We start from the raw sequence: 14,791 nt of genomic DNA, 5'->3' as shown, positions 1-14,791 counted from the left end.
CTATTCAAGTGTGGAGTAGGGCACACCCAGAGGTACCCTGAGCAAGGATTGACTCTGTTTCACAGAAATCTGATTTGATTGATCAGAAATTTGATTCTGATGCGTTTCAGTTCTTACCACGTACATACATTTTCTGAAGTCATCTATGTGGTGTTAATTATGTAGATACAGTGAGTGTTTCAAGCATTAGTAGATTTTAACAAGTGACTAATGTAAGGATGAACAAAAATATTTTCATTTACTCATAAAAAAATTATTCGCAACTGAACCCAGTTGGAATGGACTCACCTGAATCTGTAGCTGTAATAGTCAAGACAAAGTGCTCCTTGGTTTCACGGTCCAGACTCTGTGTGACTTCAAGTTCTCCACTGGCCGAGAGAGTAAAAGCGTTGTCTTCATTACCACCAACTAGAACATAGGAGAGTTTGCTGTTGGATCCTTGATCGTCATCCCTTGCCACCACCTACAGGGGAGAACGGGATGCATCATTGATGGGAGCAAACCTATCCTAATGCACACCAAGAAATAAAATGTATCAGTGAAAAGACAATGAGATTAAGTCATGTGAAATATTCCTAAGAGTTTCAAGCTTTCAAGTAAAAAATAAAAGTGGTAAAGAATAGCATGCGTTGTGCATGTCTGTTTGTGCAGAAATACGCATAGAACTATTGCAGAACATTTTGGAAGGCTCCGCAAAGTTGCTAATGTTAGGTAAAAGAAGGGGCATGGGGAAGGGATAGAAAAGGCAGAGGAGAGGCCACCATGCCTTCGGGCCCTCAGCCCTTCTCAACACTAGCTGGAAGCCCCCTCCTGTGAGGGGAAACTGGGCCAAGCTACAGTTTAAGGGAGGACCACCAGGGGAAATCAAGTCCCTAAAGGTAAAGTCCTCAATCTTGGGCATGCACAATAGCCCAAGGGACTGGCATATGTTTGACTCGTTGCTAGTGAACACACACCAGCATGGCGTTTGCTTCCCCTCAGTGAACTTTCTGGGGGTAAAAGAAGCACACAGGCAATAGAGAAATAATTATGTCAAATTCAGCTGTCAATCAACGTGCCAATCAAAGTGAGCCCCACTGGGCAGAGGAGCTCCCCTGCTTGCCGCACTCTGTGCTCTGCTTTCAGTAACCCTCTGCCTCACAACCAGCCTCCTGCATCTCTCTTGATTCTTCTCTCAGGACCCTGAGAACCTGGCCCCAGGACCCCTGGGGAAGCCTGCCCATGTGTCAACAGCACTACCATCAATCTCAGCAGGGAGTTGAACTTAGGAAGAGGGAAGGGAGAACACTGCTAGTCAGAAACTTTTCCAACTTTGATATCATTTTACTTTGTCACCGTGTGCAGGTGCTACTGTCATGTGAAAAAAAATTCACAGCAACGCCAATATATAAATGTGAGCAGCATGAATGTACACAGAAGAGTACAGCCCCAGTGCAATAGGTCAGTATGGGAAACAAAGAGGGTATTCATTAAACCTAGTCCTTCCGATGCACGGAAGCTTTCCTTTTCCAGATTTGCTCTACCTGCTACTCAGCATTTCTGGACCAGAACGAGAGAGAATGAGAGCAGGAACATGTCCAGACTGGGCTTTCCAATTGCATGCCTCAGAGTGAACACGTTCTTCCTCATGCTTGAATATACTCACCTGGAGAACTGTTCTGGGCAGTGTCCCCAAATTCTCAGGGACATTTACAGAATACGGAGACAGCTCAAATACAGGAACAAAGTCATTAATGTCCAGTAAAACAATGCTGACGGTGGAGGAATCTGTCCTGGGGGTGCTTCCCCGATCCGTAGCCTGAACAGTTAGAAGGTACATAGGGGTCTTCTCTCTATCCAAAGGCTTAGCCACAGTGATGGCACCTGTGACAGAATCGATCCTAAATTCCTGATTGGCATTGCCGTCCACGATGCCATAGCGAACCTGTCCATTGGTGCCTTCATCTCCGTCTGCAGCAAAGACCTGCACTATATCTGTTCCCGTGAGTGTGTCCTCGTGAATCTCCACTTTATACAGAGACTGTGCAAAAACAGGGTTGTTATCGTTGATGTCCAGGACCATAACTACCACCTCTGCAGATGAAGAGAGAGGAGGCTGGCCTTTGTCCGTGGCCACCACTGTCAGAGTGTAATTAGAAACCTCTTCTCTGTCCAGTTCTCCCGTGAGCCTCACTTCCCCGTCGATGGTCCCTATGCTGAACTTGTTGCCCAGAGGGTTCAGCAGGGTGTACTCTATGTAGCTGTTGGGACCACTGTCTGGATCGGTGGCTTGAGCTTTGAAAACGACAGTATCAATAGGCGTGTTTTCTGGAATGTATGTCAACTTAGGGGAAAGAAATGCTGGTGGGTTATCATTTACATCCAACAAAATGAGGGAGACTTGCGCCGTGCTTGTGAACCTGGAGGCCGGAGGCTGCGGCAGGTCATGCACCTGCACAACCAGGTTGTAGAAGGACTGACTTTCTCGGTCCAGCGCCTTCAGGACTTTGAGCACACCCTTCTCGTCAACTGTGAACTGCCCGAGGCTATCACCTGAAGCAATGCTGTAAGCTAACTGCGAGTTGACACCTGAAATGAAAGGGAAAACAAAGCTTAATGTGTGCCGCCTGCAGATCGTCTCTGCTTGCTGATCGTGCAATGCTGGAACCCACTGGATGAATGATTTAGCTGTGGCTCAATTGTTTTTTAGTAAATAATTCATACACATCACTCCCTTCCTGTTAACTTTTGATCTGAAAAGATGTTTACAATCTGGTGGACAAATGATCCATATTCCGCATGCTCTTTACTACAATGTTGAAATGTTAAATTACAAAAGTAAGAGGAGGAAAACATTCCAGAGAGCTGATATTTTTCTATACATTTCCTTGTTTTTATCACATAATTCCCCAGGGTCCAATGCTAACAGTGCCACAATCTGTATTATTACTCAAAAGTTTATAACTTCAGTAATTTATTGAAGCTGACATCAATCTTCAGAGAAGAGTAATAAAATGTTCTGATGTATGGCATTAGTCATGGATGCTTTAAGTCTACTTTTACATTTCTTGTCAAAACCAATAAATACTTTTTAATTCCTATTAAGCATCTGGCCAAGTAATGGCCTTTGAGAAAATAGCTGTCTCTCAAATTTTATTATATATATTTAAAAGTATTCTTTAAAGGAATTGTTAGCAGTAAAATTATGCACTGAATTCTTCAAGTATAATGCTCATGCTATTATTGGGCCATATTTAGATAATATCTTTTATTCCAAGGAATATGTGTATGTTTTAACTTTAAAAATACCTAAATTCTTATTTCAGAACATGATTGCAGAGATCCTGATAGCAAAGACGATGCAGAAAATACACCAGCCTATTTTTTTTTAACACTAAATAGCAGAAAGTAAGCAGCAGATAAGCAGGGGAAACAGAGAGAAAGTCAGATTTTCTGCCTCAGAATAGTAGCACACAAGGGCATGGGCATTTTTATATTTTACCCTTAAAATGTCAGGAATATTTCAGGATATGTGATGATAATGAATTGATGCACAGGATGATCCATCCTTTGTAAAGACTTCATACTCCGGGGCTAAGGACAATTGATCGATTAACACAAATTGCTTACAAATAGCATCTATACTTCACAAGTCAATTTCAAATATTGAGGTTTCTGAGCTCCACCTTTCAGAAATCATGTCCACTCTTGCCAAGTGTCCAAGAATAACTGAATCACTCTTGTTCTTTTTCTAAACATGCTCTTTCTCGGGATCCTAGGACTATTTGTTTAGCTTTTACCCCTCCTGATCTCAACAGGCTCCTCACAGAGGCAACTACCTGAGTAATGGAATTCTCTCTCCCAGCATGCGTAGCGCCTGTTCTTTCAATAATGCCATATTACTCTTTTCCTGACATTTGAGGGTCTCTAATGTCCTTTGTCTATGTGCTGATGCAGAAAAAAAAAAAAAAATTGTGAACATAACTTTCAAGAACTGATTCATTGACCCCAAACTTCAGGGTGAACAATTGTGGTGCAAATCTTTGAGAAGGTAGTTTCTCCTCTCATTATGGGTTGCAGTATTTAATCTTCACAGTTTAAGCCTATTCCGAAAAGCACAAAGCTGAGGTTATAAAGTTCAGAATACTTAGGAGCTTGTAGATCTGGGAAATATGAATAAATAATGCTAATGGGGTTCACAGGTCAATTCACCAGCAGGGGACAAAAAGAATTTAAGATCAGGATAGAGAAAGGTCAACAGCCTACTTCACCTCCTCCTCTTACAACTCCACAGGTTTGGAGACAAAAACGCACATCCATGTTGGGGGAACACTTTATCCTTGACTATGTTATGTGGAGGGGAAGTCGTGTATATATAGCAACTGATTTTTCTTCTTTCTGAGGACATCTCTTTGCAATCCCCATGACAGTTTTCAGCAGCAAATGTTGAAGTCTTCCTTCTTCCTTTAAAACCCCAAGGCAGATACAGTCATTACTGAGAAACATAGCTATGCGAAAACCTGAATAAAAACAACACTACAAACGAGTAAAATTGTTACATGAAGATCTGTGAAATCTTCCGCACCAAGGTTAAAAAGAAATGAGGAAGACGGACGAAATTTCACATGGTTGTGAAGCCTGAGAGGGCTCCATAAATCCACTGAAATATGAGCTAATGGAGGGAGGCTCTAAGCGCCTAGGGCCACCAGGCATGCTCCTTCCTTAGGTAAACAACCAAATTACAGAGGCAAAAACAGAACACAGTGCTAGGACTTTATAGCCTTGTCATAAACAGGAACAGGCCCTTTCATATGGGGAAAAGCTGGTGGGTGGGTGAGTCGGAGAAGACCCAGGTCTGAGAGGCCTCCAGTCATGAAAAAGAAAAATGTGATCCTCCAGTCAACTAATTATGACAAACACATCAACTAACAACACAGAAATGACCAAAGAGAGCAGCTATTATCTCTGAGAAAACAAAAACACAGCTATTTTTGCAAAAAATACTGCAAAACTGAGTAACAGTTCTTATCTCAAGAACTGAAACCCAACTGCTGAATTACCGGCCATAGAAACTGTCTACATTCACTTTCCTGTAAAGAGGGAAACATTTCATTCCTGACTCCAGGAACATGCTCCGAAACTAGAAAATGCATACGGACACACTAAAATAGAAAATTCTCCCTCAACAGTTGCAGGACACGGAAATACAGAAGGCTGGGATTATTTCTCCCTCTGCTCTTTGCATCAAACATCTGAATCATGAAAAAGTAAATCTATTATTTTTAGATTTTTAAATTCTCTCCATAAGTGTTGAAACTTGAATTTAGTGGGCTTTTGTAGCCCAGCAGATCTTTAAACTAAAACAGTCCACATCATTTCAAACCATTTGTGTTCAATTTTCTGAAAGTCATTTAGTTCTATGATTCTTCCTGGCAGATTTATTGGTGTGTGTGTGTGTGTGTGTGTGTGTGTGTGTGTGTGTGTTTATAAAGGGAAACCTAGATATTTGCATTCCAGTGAAGAATTTAGTTCTAAGGCTCAGAGCACAAAACATATAGGAATATAGACACTTAGGAATTAAATGATTAAATACATCGAAGAACTAGATACATGTAGCTCTGTGATAAAACATCTGGCTTTATTCTCAAAGAACTGATGCTTGTTAGCGGTCCACGGCGGCGGCACGTGGAAGTGAGTCAGATGACATCAGGTCCACGCAGCAGCCCCCACAGTGCCACCAGGGCACAGGAACCTGGAGCCCATCTGTTATTCAGAGGGCCTGCATCACGCACCCAGCATTCGAGGAACGACTGTTCAGCAAAAATGACTTCATTATCCGCACATTCTCATATGACTTCTGATAATCTAAAATATGGATGGTTTACACAATAATAAAATATTCATCAAAACCAGAGGCTTTTCATGATGTACAATTTTGCAACAGTTTTCCTTAATATCATTGTTTTTTATTGCACCCAGACTTTGAAATTAATATAGCTATTACCTATCTTATGAAAATAGAGAAGATGGACCTCATTCTCATGAAATGGTCCTGTCACTTAAAATGTTACAGGTTAAACTCTTGGAAGAGTGAGTTTACAGGTAACAGCAAATGTCGAATTTGTTTTCATCTAAAATGTCTTCACCTTCATCTAATATGGCAATATGACCTCCTCAGGAAACTGCTGATCAGAGATTTATATTAATTTATTAATTTAAAAATGCCTATATCATCCAGGTGTGGTGGTGCACACCTGTAATTCCAGCGGCTTGGGAGGCTGAGATAGGAGGATCACAAGTTCAAAGCCAGCCTCAGCAAAAGTCAGGTGATAAGCAACTCAGTAAGACCCTGTCTCTAAATAAAATACAAAATAAGGCTGGGGATGTGGCTCAGTGGTCAAGTGCCCTGGACATCAAACCCCAGTACCCCCACAAAAAATAAGCCTAAACTGTATTTCCTGTGAAATATCTCAAGAAGTATTTATTGAATCTCACTATTTTTTATCAACAAGGTTACCCTTATCATTATCCTTGTAATTCAGAAAGAATAGGAACTTTGTCCTATATTTGAGGTCAAGGTACAGGAAATTACACTGATAAAAGTATTCAAAACTAAAACAATGGGTAAATGTGGCCTGCAACTTTTATGCAACACAATCAAAGGGGAGAAAGTCCATGAGAAGGGACCTAGAGTCCATAGTCAATGCTCTGCTTAAACATACATGGAACATTCCAGCAGGTTTCTGACATAGAAATTTTCTCTTTTGCTATTTTCCCCAGTAACCCAACATTTTAAGTTATGGGGGTAAATATAATTTACTCCAGAGGAGCCCACAATTTTATGAAAGAATGAGCTCTCTCTAACACATAACAAATCAATCACAAAGATACAACATGGAGAATTCTTAACCACAGAAAAGTCAAGCACAGCCACAGGGACAAATAACTGAAGGATGTATAAATGGCACTGCAAATGCTCATATTCTGGGAACAGGTAAACTGAAGGTCATGATGGCAGAGAGAGCAACCTCCCAATCAGAGGAGAGCCACGGCCATATAGGCAGGTCTCCTCCGGGTCCATCTGCAGACCTGGATGCAGGACCCAGAGAGAGTGCAGTGTTCTTTGACCACGAATGGGTGCACACCACACATCTGCCCAAACAGTCATCCTCATGTTAGTATGTGCAAGAGACGCAGCAATAGTGGGATTATGACTATTAGAGGTCCACCATTTTAGCAATATCCACATGTCCAGGGTTAACTATGTTTGCATAAGAGGAAGAAACTTCAAAATGCACTCAGTGAATGCTAACGAGAGCATTTCCAGCTTTGTTTATTGAAACGCATGTAAAAAACTGTGACTTTTGCTTATCTTTCTAAGTGGCATTTCTAGATACCCCCAAAAGAGAACTAAATATAGATCAGAATGAATGCTGAGATAACATGGCATTCTGAGATTATATGAATCATGCACATGAGAACCAGGAAACTCTAAATTACAGTTGATGCGCCTGTGTCAAGAGGCTATAGAGATCGACTTTCCTTTCAAAGTAGTGTGTTTAGTTCTGTCCACTCCAAAGACCTTTGGCTGCATCCAAAAGAAAGGAAAACAAGGTATACTAAGTGACTTTCCAAATCATTCAGCTAAAAACTAATACTCTGTATGATGCTATCTTTAATGCTATATTATCTGATGCCTGTATTTACAAAACAGGTCTCAGACAAAGACCAAGGGGGTCAGCTTTTAAATGAAAGTTCACCAGATTCTTTTTAAAAAATATAAGTAACACACACACACACAGAAACACATATTTAATGCAAAGTCTTAATTTGAATATACAGCAGAAGTTAAACAGATCTCAGGCTGTCCTCTGAATCAAATCATGAGAACTTTCTAAAATATCTTTAGTGATTTTTATTGTGAGGTACATCACTTAGTGATTCATTCTTAAGTATTTTTATGTAAGGCTTTTATTTTCATTGTTTCCAGATTTTATCCTCTTTAAGTTAAAATAATATATGTGAACCTAAATGTTTTATTTACCTAACAAAACCACCCAAATGCTGGCTTGTGACTCTTTCACTACTGGACTTCAAAACCAGCACATATTTAGGGCAAAAATAAATAAATAAAGGCATACATAAAATAAAGTTCAAAAATGCTACAATCTGTCATATAACTTATAAATAAGAATTAACTGATAAAGTCCTTAATTTTAAGATCCTCAATAGTTAAATTACAATTCTGCTTCATTCACAAAATGCAATTTTGCAAAAGCTGAACACAGGAAATAGATAAGCTATTTAATGTAAGTGATATTTAAGGAACTTTTGGGAGATATTCGAAATCACTTACCGTCATCTGCATCACTGACGTTGAACACGAGGACAGTAGATCCCAGAGGCAGATTTTCCATGAGTGACGTGCTGTAGGAGGTCAAGCTGAAGACAGGTGGGTTGTCGTTGACATCCAGGATGTTGAAGTAAACTCGGATGGTGGCAAACTGGCCCCCGCCGTCCTCGGCGCGAACCGTGAGGATGTAATACTGCTGGGCCTCGTAATCTAACAGGCGAGTCAGATTAAAGACTCCAGTCACTGGATTCAGGAAAAACGTGCCCTCTCCATCGTCCTCACTCACAACGTACGTGACTTCCCCATTCACGCCAGAGTCGACATCTGTCGCCAGAATGGCTGCCACCAGGGAACCTGCCACGAAGAAGAGGGTCTGAAGTTCAGGGAACAGGCCGCACTGGGGAGACGCACAGAGATGCCACCGTGTTGACACGGTCCAACCCTTTAACAAGATAACCACCATGAAATTCTCGTGCGCACCGTGTTCTGCAGATTTCTACGGTGGCTCGGAAACCACATGCCATATACTGACAAAATGAGTGTGGGACCTGGTCAGGGTGGATCTCGGGTTAGTGTCAAGTACCGAGGGACTGTCTGACTTCTGATACGGCTTCTCGGCCTGACCCTACTAGAGTAACACCGTATCAGTGAATTTGGTGAATATCCATGGAGCCCATTGCTCGTGTCAGGAATCTGGGGCTCCGAACAAGAACACAGCACTTGTGATGGGCTAGCACGCTACAGCTCATGCACTCATTGCTGAGGTGACATGATGAGAGTTGAATGGACACGAGCAACTCACTGTGGGGAGAGAAGGGTAGACAGCAAGGGAAGGCAGGCCTCTATACATGTGTGATTCCCTTGTGGGATTCCTAAATCATAAACCTTATCATCCAAACTTCTTCCAAAAGCAATCAGAATAAAATTTTAATTTCAGTTAAGAATTTCTAACAATGGCCATGAAGCTTCACACACAACAGAAGCACAGACACTAAGAATTCAGACTGAATCACAGCATAATATATGCAGAGGCCAGGTTCAGGTAAAAGTAGCATTGTATTTCAAGATTCAGGTTCAACAACTATTGAGCACCTGTTAAGCCCTAAGGTCCATGCTAGTAAACTCACACCAACTTTCTAAACTAACATTTACCCTGTTCCAGAATGGAATTATTGTTTCCATTTTATAGAAGAAACTGAAGCTAAGAGAAATGAATTCATTTGTCCTGGGTCACAGAGCTACTAATTGTTTGAACTGTTAATCATAGTTTTTCAGGGGCATCTTTTTGCTCTTTCTGGATAAAGAAAATGCAATCACATACATTTTAAAGTGGTAAAAGGTCATTTTTGTGGTTTCCAAAAAAATTAACACCCATGTCATAATTACTTTCTGAAACAGAAATATCTGTAATTAGTAATCAGACAAATGACTAACCTCATTCACTCTCAAAAATCTAGCAATTCCCTTGGAGATTGTACAAAAGCAAGCGAGTTAAAGGACTCCAGACCCAGTGTGTATGTTTGTGTGACTGGAAGCACGTGGTGAAGACAAGTCACGGATGCAGTCCAGTCCTAACTAGGGTCAAAGGTGATTCCTGCCACATGCACCTAGGGCCAGCCACCTACCAGGAGCTGTGTCTTCAGGGATGTCAAAGGAGTACACCGGCCTGGAGAATCGAGGCGTGTGGTCATTCACGTCACTGACCGTTATGTTAATTCTCATGTCCGAGGACTGAAGGCCATCATCAGCACGGACCAGCAGGGAGTATTTTGAGCGGCGCTCCCGGTCCAACCGCCTGGTAGCTATCAGGTCTCCGGATTCTGGGTCGATGCGGAAGCTGTCATCAGCCCCGCTGATGATAGCATAGGTGACGAGAGCGTTCGCACCCTAAGGAGAAAGAGGGCACTGAGCGGCTGTGTGCAAAGTGGGAAGAGCATAGGCCTCAGGGTGGACGTGCAGGTGACACAGCGTGCCTCTGGCTTTTAGCTCGTCAGAGGCTAAAATGTTCAAACTGTAACTAGAGATAAACTTCCCTAAGGAGGTGAAGTATTTACACATTGAAAATGACAAAGTCCATGAAAGAAATCAAAGAGGACACACAAACGTTCGTGTCATGATTTGGAACACTGAGGATGGTCACAATGTCCTCCTGCCCAAGCAGCCCACAGACTCAATGCAATTCCTAGCAAAAATCCTAATGGCATTTTTGGACAGCAATAGGAAAAAAAAAAATTCAGATTCCTCTAGAACCACAAAGGACTCCAAATAGCCAAAACAATGTTGAGAAGTAGCAAAGGTAAGGCCCATGCTTCCGGATTTGGAAGCACTCGGCAGAGCTGCTCATGAAGACAAGATGGTCCTGGCTTTGACAGACACAGGGGCCAAGGTCGAGAGTGGGAAACCCAGAAACGTGGCTGCAAAACAATCGACTCACCCTTGTCAACAGTGATGAGAACACAGGACAGGGAAAGACTGGTGTCTTGGACAAATGGTGCTGGGAAAACCTGGCCTGAAAAGAATGGACTTGGACCCTCAGCTTACACTGCACGCAATCCAGGGGTTCAAATGAACACCTCTCCAAAGAAGACGTGAAAATGGCCAAGAGTTACATTTTATAGATGCTCAAGGTCACCAGTGGTCAGGGAAATGCAAATCAAAACCACAATAATATGTCACCTCAAACCTGCCAGAGTTGCCATTACCAAGAAAACAGCAGGAAGCAAAGGTCATCAGGGCAAGAGCCTGCTGCTCTGTGGGAATGCAGCAGGAGCGTCCCGCCGAAACTAGGAAGCGTCCCCCCAAAATCACAAATGCAACCGCAGAGAGATCTACAATCCCACTCCGGGGAATTTATGCAGAAGAACTAAAATTACTATTTCAAAGAGATATCAGGACTCCCATGTTCATGAACAGAGTCACAGTTGTCGAGATTCACAAACAACCTGCATATCCATCAGTGCATGGACGGAGAAAGAAATGAGCAGCATTCACACCTCCCAGGGGCACTTTACAGACCAAGACCCTGGGTTCTCAGATGCGGGTTAACCTGCGCTCACCTGCTCAGCCTCAGGGGGATTTCAACATACATATTCCAGACTCAGTTCATGTTCCTTCTGTGCAGCTGTCATGGCTAAGGACAGGCCAGTGCCCAATGGACAGGGCTCGCCATAAGCACCAGAGAACAGGGCAGAGGGAGGAACCCTTCTGAGTTGTTTTTAAAGAAAGATAAAATGCTGAGTGGAGCAGAATTGGGCATGGTGGAAAAGAAGCTGTGTTTAACAGAGACTAAGAACAACATCTGGGTGGAAACAGAAGAGCAGAGGGAGGGAGAGAGAGGGGCTTGGACTCACTGAGGGGAAATATTTTATCTGCAACAAAAGAACAAAGTCAAGGTAAAATGACAAGTTATAGATACAATTTGGAGAATCTCAAACTTAACCAAACTGACTTGAATTCTAGGGCCAGGAAACCTGATCTTGTTTTAATTAGAGGCAACCTTTTAAAGGCTATTGATACATAGTATGTGCTAGAGTGAGGAGACGCCAAATAAAGAGGACACTGTACATAAACTTAGCCCAAGAACTTGCAATTCCAGGAGGCTGAGGGAGGAGGATGGCAAGTTTGAGGCCAGTCTCAGCAATTTAATGAGACCTATCTCAAAACAAAAAATGAAAAGGACTGAGGGTGTAACTCAGTGGTAAAGAGCCTCCAGACCCTGAGTTCAATCCCTAGAACCAAAGAAAAAAGAATCTGGGCCCCAGACGTGGGGTCTGCACTTCCCCAGAGTTGGTGAAACACTTCTCAGGTCTGTAACGGGAGTTATGACCCTCAAAACTATAAACTACAAACCAGGGAGTGGAAAGGTTAGTCGTTAATCTTTTACTAGGTGTGAAGCACTCCCCTGAGCACATTACTTCAAGGGACTAATTAAGTTAACCCTACAGGCAAGCAGGTTATGAAAGCACCCTCCCTGTGCCCATTTTGAATACAAAGAGACTGAGACAAAGGGATTTGAACCCAAGAAGTCTTGCTCTAGAATTTAGACCCTGAAACCCTGTGTACCCAGCATAATGCGCACGAGAAACCAGTAAGAGTAAGTGATGACTAGATATAGAAATAACCATAACAGTTCTGTTAGTTCAAATTTTTCATTTACATTCCACTTACTTTTTTTTTTAACCATCCTATGCAGTGGTAAAAGTGAAAGAGAAGGAAAAGCTATAATGAAACTTCTAATTGCTTTGGTGGGAATTGGAAGACTCTCGAAGACATTTCAGGAATGACATCTGCTCTGGTGCACAGGAAGCCACAGGGACTGATGAGAGTTTGAATTAGAATAGGTGAGACAGGAACAGCATCTAGGCCTGAGCATCTGCACAGTGTGAGCAGGGGAGCGTCAGGAAGGGGAGGGGCAGGGCAGGAGGAGGAGGGGCAGGAGGAGGGGCAGAGGAGGAGGGGCAGAGGAGGAGGGGCAGAGGAGGGGGGCAGTAGGAGGGGCAGAGAAGGAGGGGCAGAGGAGGAGGGGCAGAGGGGGGCAGAGGAGGGGGGCAGGAGGAGGAGCAGAGGAGGAGGAGGGGCAGGAGGGGGACAGAGGGGGGCAGGAAGAGGAGGGGCAGGAGGAGGGGCAGGAGGAGGGGCAGAGGAGGGAGGCAGGAGGAGGAGGGGCAGGAGGAGGAGGGGCAGGAGGAGGAGGGGCAGGAGGGGGGCCAGAGGAGGAGGAGGGGCAGAGGAGGGGGGCAGGAGGAGGAGGGGCAGAGGAGGAGGGGCAGGAGGAGGGGCAGAGGAGGAAGAGGAGGGGCAGAGGAGGAGGGGCAGGAGGAGGGGCAGGAGGAGGAGGGGCAGAGGAGGAGAGCAGGGTAGGAGGGGGAGGGGTGGGGCGGGATGGTACAGCAAGGTGTGGATGCCCAGGTGGGGTGCAGATCCCCCACCACAGAGGCGAGGGGAATTACTCCAGGAAGCGTGGGCTTTAGCAGATCCAAAACCAAAGACATCATGGAGAATTAAGGAACCAGGCAGATTTGGAATGGGGGGACACTAATGCCATAGTATTTTCACATCTATTTCTAAATACATTTCTTTATTGTTGAAGTTGTAGTTCTACTTAGATATTGAGAACTATGTATATTGTAATAGAAACGCTGAGTTAAGCGCAGACTGCTTGGGTTGAGCGGCATGCCCTGGGGCCTCCCGTTGGGAGTTGAGTCTGTTCCTCTACTGACAAGCGCCTGGCGCTGGGCACATACTGAATTTCTCCAGGCCTGTGTTTCCTTTTGTACATTTGTGAGGTACTAGTACCTGCCTAATGGGGTTGCTATCAAGAGTAAATTAGTACCTGTTTAAAAAAAAAACAAAAAAACAAAAAAACTCAGAACAATCCTTGATAAATATTAAGTGCCAGAAAATACTGGGGTTTTTGTTTGTTTTTTAAAGAGAAACATTTGATGACTTAGACTACTGCAAATGAACAAGTTAAATCAAAATATAATTGGAGTAGCTGCATATTCTGGAGAAAATATGGTTTCTGACATCTTCTTATGTGTAATTATTGATTTTGACCCTGAGTAACTATTGTTGGTGGGGTTGACTTCAAAGCTACCTTTTTATTTAAAGAGTTACCTAAAATTGTATCTTTTGCTATTGATAACATTCAGAAATTTATTTATTAAGTATTCAGATTAAGAACTTTCAAGAAAATTTTAGGAAGAACTCAAACTGTGTTGCGCAGGATTGTAAAGGTGATGGCTGGAAGGCTGCAGCCTCCATGGCCTCCAATCACTGGTCTCTCAGACTCCATGTCTTAGCCTTCATGGTCCAGCACGTAAGAGGAGGATTCCTACCAGCCTCAGGCAAAATAGTCCTCCTTTCAAAGTTTGTGTTCAGTGGCATTTGCGATCTTTTTGTGCCGCATTCCTGAAACTGGTCTTAAAATTTAATAAAGTGAATGCCTCAAAGCCCGTTTTAATTTAATCAAGGAGCAGCTGAGTTTCACATTACCCACATTAATCTCGTATGTTCAGGTGTATGTGAGTACATAACATATTTATTGTAACTTCATGGTTCAACAAAAACACTGGGTAAGCAATGGAGACTGACAATTGGACATGTTCTGTACCCATTGTTCCATGTGTCAAGGAATTCCACTTCCGCAGTAAAGCGGGGCAGGTATGGGACCAGCCACGCATTCTGACCCACTGAATTCATACACGCTTGAAATTTAGGGGAAAGCAAAAAAAGAACCACATTTAAAGCTATTCTACAAATGGCTTGATATTTAGAAATGCCCCAAGTACAAAATGACTAAATAATAAATGATATTCTTAAAGTTGTAACAAGTCTTCTGAAATAAAAGCAAAGATCAGGCGATGCTGATTAAAACAGTCTTTTCATATTCAAAACCAGCTGACTTGGTGAAGTAACAGTACCAGCGCATGTCTGAAAGTGTCTAGCCAAGAGTAATGA

At 42.9% G+C, this 14,791-nt stretch overlaps 1 protein-coding gene across 2 annotated transcripts in view; it reads right to left on the bottom strand.

The window, feature by feature from the left end:
- Positions 1 to 14,791, bottom strand: part of Fat4 (FAT atypical cadherin 4) — a 158,191-nt gene that overhangs the window by 67,121 nt on the left and 76,279 nt on the right. For both annotated transcript variants that reach the window (XM_047566294.1, XM_047566295.1), the window contains 4 exons: positions 9,958 to 10,219; positions 8,336 to 8,686; positions 1,646 to 2,568; positions 289 to 463 (listed from right to left, as the gene is read on the bottom strand). In XM_047566294.1, the coding sequence (XP_047422250.1) occupies positions 289 to 463; positions 1,646 to 2,568; positions 8,336 to 8,686; positions 9,958 to 10,219 (1,711 nt within the window). The remainder of the gene's footprint in view (positions 1 to 288; positions 464 to 1,645; positions 2,569 to 8,335; positions 8,687 to 9,957; positions 10,220 to 14,791) is intronic.

Source organism: Sciurus carolinensis, chromosome 10 (genome assembly GCF_902686445.1).
Source record: "Sciurus carolinensis chromosome 10, mSciCar1.2, whole genome shotgun sequence".
In the NCBI taxonomy this organism is placed as follows: domain Eukaryota; kingdom Metazoa; phylum Chordata; class Mammalia; order Rodentia; family Sciuridae; genus Sciurus; species Sciurus carolinensis.
This window is presented reverse-complemented; position numbering and strand designations above follow the sequence as displayed.